Source organism: Gigantopelta aegis, chromosome 2 (genome assembly GCF_016097555.1).
Source record: "Gigantopelta aegis isolate Gae_Host chromosome 2, Gae_host_genome, whole genome shotgun sequence".
Lineage (NCBI taxonomy): Eukaryota > Metazoa > Mollusca > Gastropoda > Neomphalida > Peltospiridae > Gigantopelta > Gigantopelta aegis.
In genome coordinates, this window is record NC_054700.1 from 27,173,856 (window position 1) to 27,195,150 (window position 21,295).

A 21,295-nucleotide genomic window follows, 5' to 3' on the forward strand; every position below is an offset into this window, starting at 1 on the left:
GGAATTGTGTGTGCTGAGTGCGTCGTTAAATATAACATTTCTTTCCTTTTTTGTACATCTTCCCTTCGGTGTAAAACACTAAAATGTACTGCAACTAGTATTGGTACAGCTCTTGCCAGAAGTAACTACTGAACACTCCCCAGAGTGATCAGACTAAGCCCACACCTAAAAGCTGATGAGGAATGTCAGGTGTGTGGCACAGATAGCCACAAGAGACAAGCACCTGTCGAGGTTCGAGAGACAAGGACTGGGATGTGGAGGTGGACAGCGAAAGAAGTTGAAAGATAGAAGGAGTTGCCAGATCGGGAAGAAATGAGATGGAATTCAAAGGAGAGAAAGGAAAGGAGGCAGTGGGATTTAAAAAAACAAAAAAGTACTGATACAGCAAATTGTTTTATAATTGACATAGTCATGAAGTTCCCCGATTTCTTTTCTGCCTTACTGAACTCTTTAGGCTGTTGCTATATTGACTATGACGAACCATCCTATATTTGTTGTTTCTAATTCCGGCATGTCATATTCAGAAGTTGTAACCAAAAAGATCCGACTTTTTCATGAATATCGTGACGTCAGTACTGAGAATTTCAGCAAACTTCCATAAATTGTAAATATGTCAGTGGCGTGCTAACGCAGGTAGCATTTTTTAACGAAAGTAGACGGTGGTCATGAAGGAGATAGATGGAACGTTGAACGATGGAGAAAAGGCTGTTTAGAACATTACCATCAAGCACATAGATCAGGGATTTCCCACTGGACGCAGTTTTCCACAATATTGATATATTAGCCAACACACGTTTGAATTTTCTAACGAGTGATTACAGATTTTGCACTAACAATCCGTCGTTTATGTTGATATTGGTTTTGCAGTATCTTTCTCACACTGACAATATAACCTTCTTTTCTTCCAAAAACAGTGATAATGTTTTTAAAAGATATTCTTACGAATTATTACAGCTTTTACATCAACGAGCTGTCGTTTATGTTGATATTGGTTTTGCATAACCGACAGACGAACGACAAAATCGTTTGTGCCAAATTGTATGGCCTGCAATTTGTGCTTGATGTGTGTGTAGCTGAAAGAGTCACTTGCTGAACTCTCATAGCAAGTGTGGAAAACTTTCCTGTATATAAGAATGACAGAGATGGCATAAAAGTAATGGTTCTCAAATTGCGCCATAACAAAACCCAAATGTACAATAAATGTATCATTTTTTCTTGTTCACAAAAAATAAACAGACACATTTTTTTGAAAAATTGATAATGTAAAATCTAATGCTGTTGGTTGGCATTTGTTTTGGCGAAAGTTATATAATATGTAATAAATACTTATATCTCAAAAGTAAAATGTAAAGAAAAACAAATTGCATTAAAAAATCAAACCTACAGTAAGTACACACATCTCCTTCACTCTAGCCTGAAATTACTGATTCAATCAGAAAAAAAACCTCACTGTTAAACAATCTGACAACATGCAAAAGTGATCCACTTCTTTTTACTTGCACACCTTCTAAAGTAAAATCTTGAACCCACCTCCAATGTAATAAGATTTCAAAATACATTGTAAAACAAAACAAACAAAACTTGAATATAGCATTAAATCTTCTAAAATGTATAATATTGTTCTTATTCAAGTGATCATGATATTAATGAATAGATATTCCTTATTAGAATAATACAATGCCGTATATACGTAGTGAAATCAAAAACTTCAAAGCAAAATTCCAATCATACACACTTTTGTAACATACATTTTGTTCCTACCAGTTTGATATATACTGAATGAAAACGAAAACATCACATTCTTAAAATATAATATAAATTATACCCATAGGTCATGTAAATTTGTCTGCAGGCATTGATTTGGGCAAACAAGAGGGCAAGGCCATTTGGTCTCGTGCAATGGAGAGTTTTTGACGGCCAAAAGGCAGGGCAACAATATACACTTTAACAAGTGTATTAAAATAAACCAATTTAATTGCTGCATGGATGCCTTTAAATTTGAATCCTGTGTAATAACAATGTTTATAAATAAAAACATACACCCCTTACCAACAGAATTTACCAGTGTGTTGAATATTAATAGTGTTTTAGTTGAAAGTTTCTTTTCAAGTGCCATGGGTCACATGTCTACAATGTTTCACACATAACTATTGACACCCATTGCAGAGCATACTAATAACACTGGAAGAACTAAATGAATGATCATGTATGATGTCACATCTGGTTAAGCCAACTGCATGGTCATTTCATGATGGCAACTTCAACTAGGAATGAACTTTTTAGATGTCTGCCCAATCCATTAGAAACTGCCTGCATGCTACTCGTGTTGAGCACAGCTAGTGGCCATTCACAGGATAAATGATGACGAATCACACCAACAACATCTCATGGACCCAAAGGGTCTGGAATCATATCGTTTTTAGTTACAGATCTAGATTTACATGTATGCTGAGAGCTGCTAAAACATAGGGTTTGGGCTGGTAAGGTAAATACATGTATACTGCTGGTGGGTTGGTGTCGATAGGTGCCTTCTCCACTGCTTGTTATTCAAGAAACCTAAATGCAGCTGTTTATCAGAACTAGGGCCATATCTTCAAAGCTATCTTAGCACTGTCATAGGCTATGGTGTGTGACACAGTGATGCCATAACCCACAATGATTTTACAAAATCATAGCCAAGTGATTACTTGTAAACTTGTACTATCTCGTCTTCTAGCATGACAATGTCAAACCTTGAACTTGCAATTATTTTAAGGAATGGAGGCATCAATGGCATGGTGTTGCCTTCACGATTGCCTGACCTCAATCCAATTGAACACATTTGGGATGCACTTTGAAGAAGTACTAGTGTTTGCAACAAGATAAACCAACCTCAGACTCAACAGGAACTTGGTGCCATGTTGATCCAACAATAGAGGTGAATACCGAATGCACTGTTTGCATGTCAGGCTGCCAATGAGACACTGTCATGCTGCCGTTTGTGCCATAAATGTTACTCAACTGAGGCACTGTAATAGACATTTTTGGTTTTGAATTTTGAGATTGAAAACATGTTGTTACACAGATAAATGGGTCACACATCCAACTCTTTATACTGCCTACTTTTGTTATTAAATCAAAATATTTCCATATTCATTCTTTGTATTCGTTTTATATTTACACATTATGATCCTAACTGTTCATATATATATGATGTTTTTACTTTGGTTCAGTATATTATCTAACATTATAACTGCAGATGTGAAATAGCTGTATAATTTAATAAAATATATTTCAAATCCATTCTTCAGATAAAATCCATTTGTTATCTGATATCAGACCCACAAATCACACAAATTTCTGTGTTGTTCTTTTGTAAATATTCAGCACTTCTTGGACTCTTTGGCTTACTCAAACTTTATGCCTTGAGCAAGAGGAAGCTCCTTACTGAAGTTGATGGTGCTAAAAATAAAACAGAAACAAAAAAGAGAGGAACTAATTACAATTAAATATTATTATCTATACAATCATCAATGGTTTTGTTAATTTTATTTAATGAATGGGTGTCACATTATCTAACTTGATGGTGATGATAATAAATGTACATAAAATTTTAAAGAAACAAAATGCATTGCTTATTGAATCTCAATCAATCAATCTGTCTGTCTGTCTCTCTCTCTCTCTCTCTCTCATACTGTGATATATAACAATAACAATACAATATTATTATCTATACATGTATTAATACAGTTTAATAAATGGAAGTTATATTAGCTAACTTGTACATGTAGGTGATTGTAATAATGATGTAATATATTAATTACTGAATCAATCTGTCTCTCTCTGTCTCTCTCATATACTCACCATGTTGATCTTTTCATGTACTGTCTGTCTGTCTGTCTGTCTGTCTGTCTCTCTGTCTGTCTCTCTCTCTCTCTCTATACTCTCTCTCTCTCTCTCTCTCTCTCTCTCTCTCTCATACTCTCTCTCTCTCTCTCTCTCTCTCTCTCTCTCTCTCTCTCTCTCTCTCTCTCTCTCTCTCTCTCTCTCTCTCTCTCTCTCTCTCTCTCTCTCTCTCTCTCTCTCTCTACTCTGCTATGTCAACTCACCATGTTGATCTTCTCATGTACTGTTTCCAGGCATCACTCCCAGACTCACGGCCACCTCCTGTGTGCTTTTCACCACCTACACAAATAAACAATTTCAAAGTTGAAAAGTTGTAATCGAAATTAAACCCACCTGGTTATTGCTTTACTAAACACTATTCATTAAAACCGATTATTAATTTGGGGAGAAAATGCTACATTTCATGGGTTGAAAAAATATTTTAAAAATATTTTTCCACTTGCCCATCCAAAAGATTTGCTTGTTTAAGTGAATAAATGAATAATACTGGACCCAAGTATAATATGTCATATGTAATTATTATAATAATACATTATACCAGCTTAATATATATGTATTGTATTATATTCTATGTATCATGGAAGAATTCTGATACAAGTAATCTGAGTTCTGTGGAATATACATGTATAGAGGATTCATCATAAGTGTTTTTTAATATGGAAAATTTCAAAAGAGTCCATGTTCATTGGTATTTGTTGAGGCTCTGCCAAGACAAGAAAGAAAGAAGTGTTTTATTTAATGACGCACTCAACACATTTTATTTACGGTTATATGGCGTCAGACATATGGTTCGATCAGGACCACACAGATTTTGAAAGGAAACCCGCTGTCGCCACTACATGGGCTACTCTTCCAACTGGCAGCAAGGGATCTTTTATTTGCGCTTCCCACAGGCAGGATAGCACAAACCATGGCCTTTGTTGAACCAGTTATGGATCACTGGTCAGTGCAAGTGGTTTACACCTACCCATTGAGCCTTGCGGAGCACTCACTCAGGGTTTGGAGTCGGTATCTGGATTAAAAATCCCATGCCTCGACTGGGATCCGAACCCAGTACCTACCAGCCTGTAGACCGATGGCCTAACCACGACGTCACCGAGGCCGGTCTGCCAAGACAAATACTGATTAACTAGACGAGGTTAATATTTTTACCTATTAAAAAACATGAGTAGTGAATTCTATTTATCCTATAACATTTCTAAAAAAAAGTTCATTTGATATTTAGTAAATCAAAGCACTAAATTCACCTCCATTGATAATATGACATATAGTCAAAATTAGCAAAAACTCGTTTGATGTCTTGCATTTTAAATAAATTTTATGAAAACGTTAGGCTCATGTATACAGGTTTTGTTGGCTTGTAAACAAATGGCTCACTGACAGCAACACATTAATTATTACCTAGAGACCTTGCAAATTTGCATAAACCTTTAAATTTGCATACCATTATTACATACATGTATATGTAGGTTAATACACTAAATTATTACATGGTTTATGACATGGATATGATGGGTAAGTTATAGGATAAACAAATGTATACAGAGATGAAACCAATAGTATTTATTGGCAAATGTATCCAATCACTACTCATTTATTTAACAACTGCATGGGAAAAATACACTTGCTTCTCACACGTCGACGTAGTGTCGTATGTTGTCACACAATAGATACCAAAATCATCTTTCTACTACATTTCTACTTCCTTTCTTTTAAAAGTTATACATGATTTCAAGTTGGACAGACTTTGGGTGGTGGCCATCTTGGATTTCGTAAACTATAAGCAACATCCAAAATGTTCTTTGACACCATCACTGTTTTGAAAACCCCAATAATAGACACCAACAACATCCTTCTACTACATTTCTTTCAAAAGTTATACACGTTTTCATATTTGTCGGAGTTTGGGTGGTGGCCATCTTGGATTTTGTTAACTAAGCAACATCTAAAATGTTTTTTGACACCACCATTGTGTTGGACTGATATACAAGAAAACCCAATAATAGGACACCAAAATCATCTTTCTACTATATTCCTATCAAAAGTTATATGCATTTCTTTTTTGGCACTGGCTCGATGGTGGCCATTTTGGAAAATGTTTTTTTTCCAGGGTTAAGCTACAAATTTCAGAATTCCACTTAGTACATTCTTGAATCTAGGGGTATCCCAAACTCAAAGTCTATGCCTACGAAAGTGTATACAGACCTCAATGGCAGGGCCTGGACTATCATCATGTGCAAGTTAATCTTGAAGTAAATTTGTGAGAAACGGCAGTTGTTTGCATAAATGGAAACTAAACTTATTTCAGTGTGTTGAATTCGCACACATGATCAAGAACACGCACGTCCATTGTGATCGTGGAAACAGAAAGAAATTAATTTTTTATTTAATGACGCACTCAACACATTATTTTGAGAGGAAACCCGCTGTCGCCACTACATGGGCTACTCTTCCGATTAGCAGCAAGGGATCTTTTATTTGCGCTTCCCACAGGCAGGATAGCACAAACCATGGCCTTTGATGAACCAGTTATGGATCACTGGTCGGTGCAAGTGGTTTACACCTACCCATTGAGCCTTGCAGAGCACTCACTCAGGGTTTGTAGTCGGTATCTGGATTAAAAATCCCATGCCTCGACTGGGATCCAAACCCAGTACCTACCAGCCTGTAGACCGATGGCCTACCACGACGCCACCGAGGCCGGTCGTGGGAACAGTATCGGTAGGCCTAAATGTACGTCGGCTAATGGCAGGGTCAGGACTGTGAAGATGAAAGTGTTTAATCTGTGTGACTGTGTCTTGATGACCATACAGCGTAACCTATATTCACAGCTTGGAACGCTTGCTATCAGCCCAAACGAGCATAATATATGTATTCAAATTAACACACCGTGTGAAAAACGTTGCATTTTCGACCAGTTTTTATCTTCAGATCTTTGTTTTCATACATGTTAAGCACATGCCATTAATTAATAGCTGTGTTAATTAAAAGAAGCAAGCATTGGATGACATTATTTTGTTCTTGTTGTTAGCTGAAAATTTGATGATTACAACTGTCCAACTCAGACTTCTGTTTATTTCTCCAGCTAAAATAACTTCTATTGGATTTTGGGACATAGGCTTATTTATTTCATAGACTGATCAAAACTCGCAAATCAAGCTTGATCTATGTATAGACCAAAAATAAGTACAATGAAAGTTTGGTATTATCTTTTTTGTACACAATCACAATTTGTCGGCTATTCCCGTAATCGGTTAGTAGACAATTGGTTGTTACATACACTAACAAGATAGTGAAGCGCATTGATGGAAACATGTTTATTTTTCGACTGAATGCTAAATTAAAGTAATACCGTATTATTAAGAATTTCATTTTTAAATAGTTCACATGCCTGGGGGCAAGTAAGATCTTGCCTATAAACATTTGCGTGCTATCCTGCCTGTGGGAAGTGCAAATAAAAGATCCCTTGCTGCTAATGGGAAAGAATAGCCCATGTAGTGGCGACAGCGGGTTTCCTCTCAAAATCTGTGTGGTCCTTAACCATAATATGTCTGACGCCATATAACCGTAAAAAAATGTGTTGAGTGCGTCGTTAAAATAAAACATTTATTTTTATTTATAAACATTTGCCCAACCATCAAACTCCAGTGGCCTTGGGCGTCGGGCAATATGCTATTTTTTAACCCCTTTACATTTTATAGTATTCTATTAAACTTTTTTACTTTTTCTTGAATCATATACCCAGCATCTAACGACTTATTCATTCATTTTTATCATACTTTTTGCAAACTACCAGCATCATCAGAGATTACCTGTTTTTACCTATTTTTGTGCTTATGTGAATTTTATTTTCAGTATATTTCCTATTGGGTCAGAAAGACTCATTGTGAGTGTTCCTACATGTATAACAGCTACATGTATGCTTATTTGCTTCTGTAGAAACTTCAATCCAATCCACTAGGAATTAATGTGTCCTGTACTCTCGACACTTCATGAACAAATATTTATATGTCCCCACTATCAATAAATAAATTTAGTTTATTTCTAATAAACACTGGATTTTGGGGGCATTTCTAACTTTGTTGGGGGATGCCGCATGATTCCCCTGTAATTAATAATGTTGTCTACAACATTTAAAAGGAAATTAAGACTGGGTGCATTAAGGCAATAATGATAATCATTATAGATACCCTGTCCATGTACAAGATACCTTACACATGGAGTATAATCATTACATTTTATTCATAGCACCAACATAACTTTTTTATTTAACCGTTTAACAGTTTTATATAGGGCAACTGAATCAGAAGTTTACAAAAACTAAATTTTTGGTTCCGTTTCAGTTTATTAAACAAATTTTGCCACACTATTTTCCTTTTCACCGGTATATACACAAAATTATGGGTACCCTTTTAAACACACACACCACCCGAATTTGCTGGTCCCTACTTTAAATGAAATGTTGCTTTTGAGGAGAAAAATATGTCATGGGTTTTGTATTTAATTTTGGTTTAGTGGCTGTAACACGAATACGCCACGACACAGACCTTCGTATTTTTCCGGCATTTCTTTAAGCCACTATGATCGGGAAAATGAATTGCAAAGGTGCGGTTTATAAACCACTTCGGTTTGTATTATTTAATTTTACGGTAAATGCCGTGCGTATAATTACAGCACTTTTTTGTTTCATTCTCATAATAAAATATGGCATACCAAATGACTGGGACTGAAGTATTACGATGGAATGGCTCTTTATTAATCTTCTAGTCAGCTAGAAACAATAACACATGTGTATTGTTATACTTACGGTGTCAAAAATAGACTCGATCGCGAAGTTTCTTAGTTTGTTTACTGTAACATTTATTGTTAGTAGTAACATCAAACGTGTGTGTCTGGTGTGTCGTAAAATGAAGCACTTGCCTCATAGTCGGTGTTATAGTTTGTAGCAAAAACAATTTTAATGCATATTGGTTTATTTCCAGATAAAAAGCCAGTTTTGGCAGCCTAAACAAATCACGTGACAGATACAAGGTCATGGCCATTTACGGCCAATTGCAAAAGCCGGACCTTAACAAATAAAATGTTATCAAGTATTTTTTTTTCTTTGCAACTAATGCAAGATTACGAACAATGCATTACCAAGTTCTTGTTAATATTTTCATAAAAATAGCGGGCTTTGTCAACAGTGTGTTTTGTTTACGAAACTTACGATTAGGTGAAATGAAACTGAAAGCCACGTACACAATCGACAATTATTTATTGTTTAAATTTAAGGGAGAATGGATCTCTTTATTATTATTAAATACAAACAATAAATAACTGTAATTAAGTTTATGGCTTTATTTCAACCGCAGTTTATTTAAAGATGCGGTTTATGTACGGACGAAGGTCGGAACTTTGTCTAAAAATAAGGGGTGCGGTTTATACACCAGTGCGTATAACAGGCCGGAAAATAAACTGTTTCATAAAATAACTTAATTTCCATGCTTAAATCCAGAATACCACACATGTTAGCCATCTGTGTAGAGATTTCACACCTCCTCATTAACCCAATAAAAGATTACCCTTGGTAAGAACCTGGGCCCATGTTTTTGAAGCAATCTTAGCCTAAGAAATCATAAAATCAACGTAAACTATGACGTCACACTCTACGATGGTTTTACAATTTCATAGCGCTAAGATAGCTTTAAAAATATGGGTTCGGTAGTGGATTGTGAAACCATTACCTAGGCTGGACTAACTGCCACACCACTGATACCGTTTATTGATGGAACAATCTATTTTACTTTATTATACATGTGTATTAAAGATAATGTAGCCTATAAAAGTGCATGGAGCAGGAAGAGAAATGTAACTTTAATGAACTTCCAGCCATCGTACCTGATATCAATATTCAATTTAACAAGTTAATCATATCTAACTTTCCATAAAATAATGTCTAACTTTCATAAACAGATATCTGCTTTGATAACATTTTAACACAAATATTATCACTTTATACATTTAAAAACAAGCATTTTTAGAGTACTGCTAAAGTACATGAGTTAGAGTACATGTCACCTATACCGGGCCCCAACACATTTTATCTACAAAATTCAGGGGCCATAACTCTGTGAAAAATGGGTAAACTGCCATGAAAGTCAAACCTGATAAAGCTATACACAAAATTTCTGGTCGATATTTCGAGCTATTGCAAAAAAATGTCCGTAAAACATATTTTCGTATCTCCTAAGTTCAAGGGCCATAACGCTGTAAAAAATGGTAAATCACCATGAAAGATGAAACCTGAAACCTATTGTCCCCTCCGGATGGAACCGTCCAACTGCAGGGGACTAAAAGGTAATACGTACAACCAATTTCCAAGCACTATATAAGGAACATTTTCAATACTCACCAAAAGCTCCTCCAATTTCTGCACCACTTGTGGGAATGTTAATATTCACAACTCCTGTATCTGCACCTTTTGGTCTGAATAAATTAAGACACAAAACAATTTTAATTTATTTTTCATAATTTATATTATAGTATAATTTAATACTATAACAGGGCTCGAATGTAAGAATTTATCTCCACAGCAAATTTTTTTAAAGAATTGTCATGTGTGAAACAGCCCACCAATGGCAAGTTTGAGCAATTATTTTTTTAAAGTGACATTTGCAGAAAATACATATGACTGAAAGTTATTTTGCTGTATTTAAACATATTTCAAATGTGAAGATGTTAAATACTGGCAGATTCTGTACACCTGGTGTATATATTTTGCCATTGTTGATGTGTTTTACAAAAGTGCCATCGCTAATGCTTTCTACCTACTGAAATTTATATCTCAACGATGGCAATCCCTACTATAATGTGGGTTTTTTTAAAACTAAGCCAAGGAACTTAATAAAACTTGTGGACACACTGTCTTAAGAAAATTAAGGGCATTTCAATACATGACAAGGAATATCTTACTTCACAGTACGCTGACGATACAGATTTTATACTAGATGGTACCAGAATATCTTTTGAAGAGACAATAGATATTTTAAATATATTTGCAGAATTATTTGGAACATTAACTATGATAAATCTGAAGTAATCTGGATCGATTTCTGTAAGAACTGTACTGTAAGACTAAAGATGTTTACCAAATCACCATGTGAAATGGAACCCTTGTTCATTTATAGCACTATATAGGGACTACATGTATTTTCAGTACAGATCTTCCAAAATAGACACACTTATTTATAACTCTAAGCTATTTGAAATTAAACAAAATATTAATATATCGATGAGAAGATTAGAATAGCTAATATCTAAGCTCAGTTAATTATTGTTAACATATTAGTAAACCCCTCTGATTCATTCCTTAAAGAATTAAACAAAATATTACTTAGCTTTGTTTGGAATAAAAAACAAGATAGAATAAAAAGAATAACCATGTGCAAACTTCCTAAAGAGGGGGTCTATAGGAATAATTGATATATTTAGCTATGTTAAAGCATTAAAAATTACTTGGGTTATGAAAATTGGAAATTTATAAAGATCCAAAATGGAAACCACTCTTTTTTTTTGCATGCTTTCCACAACTTAGTAACATTGCTGTCTTTGTTAATAGTTTCCCATATAAATGTTATAAAAATATTAATAATCTATTCTGGAAGGATTGTATTTTGGGGATTTTGGTGAATTTTTGAAAGTTATTAAAAGAACAATTTTCTATAACTGCCATATAAAAATTGTTAATAGAACCTTGGTGAAAAAGAACTGGCTTGAAAGTGGAATTCTTAGATTTGTTATCTTGTTAAATTATTGACAGTGAGAACTCTACTTTTTGTCAGGAAAATAGAGAATCAACAGAACATTTATTTTGGGAATGTGCCAGTGTTCAGACGTTCTGGAATGCCTTTTTAGATTGGTTATTGAACCATTGTAAACACATACCTAATGTAAAACTTTCACTGGATTTTGTTGCATTTGATTTTTTTTTAAATACTAAAACAGATACCATTTTTGATCTTTTGTTACTTTTAGCCAAACATTATATATATAAATCTTAAGTGCAAAAAATTCAGTTAAACATTACACATTTTAAAAACGAAGCAAAACATAGTTATATTATAGAAAAATACATATACATTTGTATCTGAGTAGAAACAGTCTTAATAAAATCCATACCAAGTGGTCAATGTACCATTCTTTGTTTGATCTAAACCCTTAATTCGACCAACTGCTGTTGCCCATCCACCTTTCCTCGGCGTTCGATTGTATACCATGCTTGGATCACAGGTCATTAAACAATTAACTGAACCACAATTTAGTTAAATATATATGTTATATGCAGGGGTGTGGAAAAATAAAATTGTCAATCGGTCCCACTTGATGTTGTCACTAACGTGCTGAAAAATGCTGAAAAATCGAGATGTTGGCGTTGTTATGGAACAGAGGAATGACGTGATGAGCGAGAATGTCATCGCGGTAACGTTGAGCATTTAAATTGCCATCAATGACGACTAGTGGTGAACGATAACCATGGGCAATGGCTGCCCAGACCATGACAGAACCCCCACCCACGAAACGATCTCGTTCAAGAACACAACAGTCAGCATAGCGTTCATTTCTCCAATGGTAGACGCCCACCCTGCCATCACCACGTTGTAAAGAAAATCGGGATTCATCCGAAAAAAGAACGGTATTCCAGCGTCGCCGTATCCAACGAGTGTGTACACGTGCCCAATTAAGACAATTTAGACGATGACGTTGCGTTAAAACGCATCCGACGTAAGGACGTCGTGCATGTAAACCGATTACGAACAGTTTGCAAACTGATTCGGTTATTGTGAAGCCCAGGTGTGTTAGCAGCAGTAGCAGTGGCAGTTTGGAATAGATTGCGCAAATGCGTGTTCATGATATAGCGGTCTTGACCATGTGTTGTAACACGCGGACGTCCACGAGGTGGCAAGTCGTTGGTGCTTCCTGTCTTTCAAAATCTTACGCGAAGATTTCGTATCGCTCGACTAGAACTCCCAACATGCCTTGCAACGTCTTCTGTCGAATGCCAGCATCAAGCATGCCAATCGCCCGTTCGCGTAAATTATTGGGTATTCTTGGCATACTAAAAATGCCACAATGTAAAAAACGTTAATTTTTTTACAAATTTTGAAACGTTTTCGTTCACTTGACAACAATGTCAGTAAGACAAGTAAAACAAATTGACCGAATACTACACGGGACATGTTGAACCATGCATGCATGTGCAAATTGAATTTCACGTTATCGACGATTAACAGTGCAAAAATAATCGATAAAATTCATGAATCCTGATAATACAGCTCAAGGCTAATACTACCTATATAATTTCATTACACAATGAATTCTTTAACACAACAAATACTATATGTACAAATCGGAAGTTTCTTTTTTTGTTCAGTATATATATATATATATATATATATATATATATATATATATATATATATATATATATATATATATATATACTGATGGAAAGAAATAAAGGATCACACAGATAGCAACAGGGAAATAATGACTGCATCAAAAATCAGTTCATATTGTCAGAAATTAACTGGGAACATATGGGCAGCTCATTCAACACTACAGACATTCAGTCCCACATTACAACTTGGTATGAAATACAGACATTACTACGCTAGTTCTGAATTAAATTTGGTCTACAATTTGATGTGTTCCCTTATTTCTTTCCATCAGTATATATATGTGTGTGTGTGTTATGAAAAATAACAAATAATGTTCTCACCAACTTAAAAGTGTGTTAGAAATATAATTTTAATCATTAAAGGGCTCTATTAGTTGGCAGCAGACAGAGAAGAATCTCTTTAATTGACAACTAAGAAATAAACAAGACACAAACCCAATCCACTTGAAGACATTGCTGAGGTCTCGGGTAAACATGCTGCTGGACAATCCTTGCTTCACCTCATTGTTCCACCTGATACCTTCATCAATATTCTGAAATAACACATACATGTACCACACCTTCATCAATATTCTGAAATAACATGTACCATACCTTCATCAATATTCTTAAATGACACATGCCACACCTTTGTCAATATTCTGAAATAACACATGCCTTCATCAATATTCTGAAATAACACATGCCTTCATCAATATTCTGAAATAACACATACCACACCTTCATCAATATTCTGAAATAACACATACCACACCTTCATCAATATTCTGAAATAACACATACCACACCTTCATCAATATTCTGAAATAACACACACCACACCTTCATCAATATTCTGCCACAATGTTGTGAAAATAATAAAATTGTTACCTTGCTAGCCTGTCAAATCGTGATACGTTTTAACAAGCCATATAATGTTAGCTTAGCATTATTTTCATTTCAACTTATTTTCGTACTTATATCCAATTAAGGCTCAAACCTCAGCTATCTGGGCTGTCTGTCCAGGACAGTGGGTTAGTAGAAAACACATACCATGACCTTTGATGTACCAGTCGTGGTGCACTGGCTGGAGTGAGAAATAGTCCAATGGGCCCACTGATGGGGATTGATCCCAAACAGACTGCACATCAGGCAGACGTTTTACCAACGGGCTACGTCCCACCCCTGCAAACAAAGTGTTCTTATGCTACTTTAATTTTTTAATCTCCAAACTGTGCGCTGAAATAACAGTTGGTAACAATTGTTAATACCTTGCACTTGAGGATGTAAACAATAGGTGCAAAGGTTTCTCGATGTACAATCTCGGCATCATGCTTCAGTCCTGTGATAATTGTTGGTTCGACAAAGTAGCCTGGACGGTCAATAACCTGAAGAAAGAAAATGACTGATTTTAACCTAGTTATTACATTTAATACAGTGATCAAGGCATTATGATATCTCAATGTTTCCCTTCAAGCTAAATTCACAAGGAATATTGCACACAGAGATCAATGCTAGTGTTTTCCCTAGCTTGTTTTAACATGGTGCGGTACCATGCCTCAATAGTCTTGTGCCATCTTGCCTTAATCAGCACCATGCTACCCTGAGATTACAGAAGCCTTTTTCAGTAATTAATTCTAAAATTGCCTATATAAAACACCAAAATAGGTATTATTAATTAATAAAATATGCCTTTTATATCTTTTGCCATTCATTTATTAAAGCAAACACATAAATTACATTTATGTTTATTTCAATTAATTTTTGTCTATTTTTAAAGAAATACGAGTGCCCCGAAAATGGTGAAAATACCCCAAAAGTGTTTGGTCTACCATGCCTTGCCAAATTTCTAGGGAAATCACTAAAAAATTATGCCTTTACATTCTACATTCAAATGTCTTACCTGTCATACATTCATTGATGCATGTATGCATAAATCACAAATGATGTCACTTTACCCATAGGTGAGGGTGTGTAACAAGTTCAGATAATCTTTTGTGGTAATAATTTAAAGGCAAAATGTGAAAATCTAAAATAATCCTAACTGATGTGTCTTCGCTTTGTAGCAGATAACACCCAACAACAACACATCAAAAGAAAAGCCTGACATCGCATAAACATTACAGATTAAGCCACAATATAATACCCATATAGCAGAGAGATGCAGGCCAGGATATGTGACCTTTCTTCAGGCAGACATACATGTAGTTTAGAATGTCATGTCACAGGCAATGATTTAATGCTGTGAAGTCACGATATGCATTTCACTTTCTCTTCGTTCTTAACTTGGAAAAATTGTACCTTTAAATGATATTTAAAAACATCCCATGAAATCAGAATGACAATGGGTTATACAAAGAATACCCAGCTATAGATAACTAGGAAATATGGTTTATTGTGCACAAGGAAGGAAATGGTTTATTAATCGACGCACTCAACACATTTTATTTACAGTTAGGCCTATATGGCGTTGGACATATGGTTAAGGACCACACAGATATTGAGGGAGAAAACCCGCTGTCGCCACTTCATAGGCTACTCTTTTCTATTAGCAGCAAGGGATCTTTTATATGCACCATACCATAGACAGGATAGCACATACCACAGCTTTTGATGTACCAGTCGTGGTGTATTTTGCACAAGTGAACTGATGACGTACGCCCCAAGCTTGTACTTTAATTCACTTGTACAAAGATGAACAGTACTGCCCACAGGTCATTGATTAGAGATGATCCAATGATCGGTAACAATTAAAAACTGATCGGTTTGGGTCTACCGATGTGGTGATCGATTACAAAAATTCATAATCATTTGTGTGGGTAAATGTTAACTGTATAACTGTTCCTGCAGTTTAGATTATGGAGATGATATTTGTTTTTATGTGTACTTGAAAAAAAAAGATATTAAATAGTTATTAAAAGTAAAATTAAACATTAATTTGCCGGGACAATAGATCCCATTGAACATGGCAATAGAACATGATCCTAATAATTAAAATTCTTCTGATGTTCATATCATTCTAACCGATTGTGTAATCGAAAGTTGATCGGTTGATGCTAACCGATTATAACCGGTGATCGATGATGAAATTCCAACCGATTGCCAACATTATCATCAAGTATACATGTATTCTAAGTTTACCTTTCCACCATACTCAATCTTCCCTCCCGCAGCTGTCGCATCGGCAATACCTTTCTTGTACAGGTCAATACCCTGTTGGCTGTGCATAGGCCCATACAGAATTCCCTCTGCAATAAACCATTTGACACAAATAAAGAACACATTTTATTATATAACATTTAGTGAAATATCTTAAAATATCAGTGTAATAAAAGTTGAATCAGTCCCTCAGTGACGATAACACATTTTAGAGTGAACATTTCACTATTTCACTCTAAAATGTGTTATCGTCACTGTATAGAAAGTGTTATCTTCACTGTAAGAAAGCCGGAACTATTTTGCTGCTGGCATTTTAAAAATAAAGGTAAATTGCCAAAAGTTATATAATAAATAGAAAATTTCATGTTTTTTGTCAAATATGATTTATATCTCATCAAGTGATTGCAATCATATCACACTCATCACTTGTGAGATATGATTGCAAACTTCACTCGATGAGATATAAATCATAATTGACAAAAAACATGAAACATCCTCTATATATAAACTTTTATTAAACAAAACCTCAAAATAAAATAATTGGTATGCTTTACCAAGTTGCTTAAAGGATGGGATTGGGCTCAGTTGGTAAAATGCTCACTTGAAATGCTTGGATCGAAGGATCAAACCTCTTAGGTGGACTAATAATGAAGTTTTCCACATTACAGTTAGTGCCCCTTGACTGCTGCATCAAAAATCATATTCTGATAGAAATACTATTGAATCACACAGAATAATTAAAGGAGGTGTGCAACCTTTAACTGAAGCAAACTACTTGTGTCTAAGCATGTGTTTTTGTTGGGGCAACTTGTGATTGGCTATGGTTGGGGATTGTGTTCTGTATTGGTGAAAGTGTTTACACAATTGTTAGAGACTCGTGTAATCGGAGGATGGAGCAGTCATCAATGAAGGGTTCATATCTCATCAGGGGCTCTGTTAGCAATCATACTGGCTCACTTAACTATAGCCTTTTGGATTTCAAACAGGCACTATAATGTTTCCATCAGCAACAAGGGATTTTCACAGACAGAGCAGCACATACCATATTCTGTGAAAGTACAACACTAGCAAGAGGGTCATGTAACTATTAGTTTTAGGGATTACTCTCCCATGACAAAATATCAACATAGGTAAGAAGACTAAGAACATTTTCAATTAGCCACCTTCATGCTAGAGCACCACCTCATGTTGCTAATACACAAGTGGTAGTATACTGCTTGCGCAGTTGTTATCAGTACTATATACAGGGATTCTAGAATATGGTAGCCCAACACCTGTGGCAAGTGTTTTTTCACCATAAGACTAGTAAAATGTTTATTCCACCAGACCAGATGGCAAGTAAACAAACCCAAACAAACAAACAAGAAAAATCAGCAACTCAAAAACACACACAATCACCTCCAGAAATGTCGCCATTTTTGTTCACCAATCTCTAAAATCTAAATATCATCAATATACCATCAATCTACTTATCAGTTTACATGTAATTTTATGCACATCTGAGCTGAACAGACAAAACCTATTTCCAAGAAATACTGTAAGCATGTTGTTTTCACTGGTACTCAATGATTTGCTATTATAGTTAACACACTGTAGGCATAATGCAGACGGTCACCAGTCAAGTACACCAAATTAGTTTCCATTGCTGATAATGATCCCACTCAAAGAGCATAAAAAAAAATGCACCGATTGTTTTGATCACGAAGCACATGACGTGATGTTGCACGTGCAAAGGTTGTGATTTGAAATTGGACACTTAGTTTGTACATTGTGTGCACATTGGCAATATTCTTTCTTGTTTATTACTGGAACAATAAATCATAACCTTGGTGTCATTCTTTACAACATTGTGTAACTTTACAACAATGCAACGTCTCCAACGTCAGGAACATCTCAGGGCTGTAGGCATTCTCCAAGTTGGCACCACCCAGCAAATTGTGGCCCGTAGACTTAATGTGTCATAATCAGTCATTAGCCGATTGTGGGCCCGATATCGACAAACCAGAAATGTGGATGATCATCCCCGTTCAGAACGGCCAAGGGCCACAACTCTGGTTCTGGAATGCTTCATTACGCCAATCAAATTGCAAGACAGCTTGTTATAACTGGCGTTACAGTGTATGGTCAGACTATTCATAACAGACTGCATAGATTAACATCCACATAGTTGACCCTACGTTACCCCACACTGAACTTTGAGACACATTGCTGCCAGACGTCAATGATATACACATTGTAGACATTGGGCTAACAGGCATTCGGCTCGGGTAATGTTTTCAGACGAGTCCAGATTCACACTAGATTTCCATGATCGATGACAGTGTGTCCTCATGACCAATTTGGAGGAGGGTCCGTTATGGTGTGGGGTGGCATCACCATGACTGCCAGAACCCAGCTGCATATTATTCATGTTCACTGGGCAGTACTACTGTGACAACATCCTTGCACCGACTGTTGTGTCCTTTGCACGTCAGGATGGATGCCATTTTGTTTTTCAGGATGACAACGTCTATGCGCACCAGTACATGCACTTTACAGTATTTACCTGCTTTTTAACACTTACAGTGTGGTGCTGAGCTCACAGAATAGGATGTATATTAAGACAGTTTATTTGAAAGCGTTATGTCTTTTGGACTGAGTTATGATCAAGCTGATGATATTGGGGCAAAGGATATGGCAACCTTCTTGGGTTTACAGGTTTCATACATGTACATGTATGTGAAACTCATAACTAGTAAGTGTTGCCAACAAAGTCTGGGCTAGAATTACTTTATAGTCAACACGTTATTTCATGGAGGAACCTTTATCCCATGAATGTGTGGGTCTTGTATATTGTTATATCACACAAATTAATTTTGTTCTGGTAAGTCATATGGCTGTCAACTAACATTTATGTTTTAAGGCCATGATAAAAAAATTGCCATGGTTAAACCCAATTGTATTGTCAGTATGTTCCAATAAAAATAACCATATGCATGCATGGTCAGAGAAATAATAGCATGCGAGGTCGGGTACATATATCAAGCTCTCCCCACCACCCCCCCCCCCCCCCCCCACCACCCCAAAGACAGGAATGATAGCATGTGAGATCGGGTACATCTATCAAGCTGCCCAAGCTCACCACCCCAAAGACAGGAATGATAGCATGTGAGATCGGGTACATCTATCAAGCTGCCCTCCACCACCCCAAAGACAGGAATGATAGCATGTGAGATCGGGTACATCTATCAAGCTGCCCTCCACCACCCCAAAGACAGGAATGATAGCATGTGAGATTGGGTACATCTATCAAGCTGCCCTCCACCACCCCAAAGACCATGTGAGATCGGGTACATCTATCAAGCTGCCCTCCACCACCCCAAAGACAGAAATGATAGCATGTGAGATTGGGTACATCTATCAAGCTGCCCTCCACCACCCCAAAGACAGGAATGATAGCATGTGAGATCGGGTACATCTATCAAGCTGCCCTCCACCACCCCAAAGACAGAAATGATATCATGTGAGATCGGGTACATCTATCAAGCTGCCCCCACCACCCCAAAGACAGAAATGATAGCATGTGAGATCGGGTACATCTATCAAGCTGCCCTCCACCACCCCAAAGACAGAAATGATAGCATGTGAGATCGGGTACATCTATCAAGCTGCCCCCACCACCCCAAAGACAGAAATGATAGCATGTGAGATCGGGTACATCTATCAAGCTGCCCCCCACCACCCCAAAGACAGGAATGCATGTGAGATCGGGTACATCTATCAAGCTGCCCCCCACCACCCCAAAGACAGGAATGATAGCATGTGAGATCGGGTACATCTATCAAGCTGCCCCCCACCACCCCAAAGACCATGTGAGATCGGGTACATCTATCAAGCTGCCCCCCCCACCCCAAAGACAGACAGAATGATAGCATGTGAGATCGGGTACATCTATCAAGCTGCCCATCCACCACCCCAAAGACAGGAATGATAGCATGTGAGATCGGGTACATCTATCAAGCTGCCCCCCACCACCCCAAAGACAGGAATGATAGCATGTGAGATCGGGTACATCTATCAAGCTGCCCCCCACCACCCCAAAGACAGGAATGATAGCATGTGAGATCGGGTACATCTATCAAGCTGCCCCCCACCACCCAAAGACAGGAATGATATCATGTGAGATCGGGTACATCTATCAAGCTGCCCCCCACCACCCCAAAGACAGGAATGATAGCATGTGAGATCGGGTACATCTATCAAGCTGCCCCCCACCACCCCAAAGACAGGAATGATATCATGTGAGATCGGGTACATCTATCAAGCTGCCCCCCACCACCCCAAAGACAGGAATGATAGCATGTGAGATCGGGTACATCTATCAAGCTGCCCCCCACCACCCCAAAGACAGGAATGATAGCATGTGAGATCGGGTACATCTATCAAGCTGCCCCCCACCACCCCAAAGACAGGAATGATAGCATGTGAGATCGGGTACATCTATCAAGCTGCCCTCCACCACCCCAAAGACAGAAATGATATCATGTGAGATCGGGTACATCTATCAAGCTGCCCCCACCACCACCCCAAACAGACAGAATGATAGCATGTGAGATCGGGTACATCTATCAAGCTGCCCTCCCCACCCCCACCCCAAAGACAGACAGAAATGATAGCATGTGAGATCGGGTACATCTATCAAGCTGCCCTCCACCACCCCAAAGACAGGAATGATAGCATGTGAGATCGGGTACATCTATCAAGCTGCCCTCCACCACCCCAAAGACAGGAATGATATCATGTGAGATCGGGTACATCTATCAAGCTGCCCTCCACCACCCCAAAGACAGGAAT

General features: G+C 37.0%; 1 protein-coding gene across 1 annotated transcript in view; it reads right to left on the reverse strand.

Moving 5' to 3' along the window:
* Positions 1–1,285: 1,285 nt before the first annotated feature.
* LOC121383301 (alpha-aminoadipic semialdehyde dehydrogenase-like) overlaps positions 1,286–21,295 on the reverse strand; it is a 53,964-nt gene continuing 33,954 nt past the window's right edge. The window contains exons 14-19 of the mRNA XM_041513235.1: positions 16,445–16,551; positions 14,575–14,691; positions 13,760–13,857; positions 10,280–10,353; positions 4,089–4,164; positions 1,286–3,441 (exon numbers count right to left, since the gene is read on the reverse strand). Of these exons, the coding sequence (XP_041369169.1) occupies positions 3,387–3,441; positions 4,089–4,164; positions 10,280–10,353; positions 13,760–13,857; positions 14,575–14,691; positions 16,445–16,551 (527 nt within the window). The 3' untranslated portion in view covers positions 1,286–3,386. The remainder of the gene's footprint in view (positions 3,442–4,088; positions 4,165–10,279; positions 10,354–13,759; positions 13,858–14,574; positions 14,692–16,444; positions 16,552–21,295) is intronic.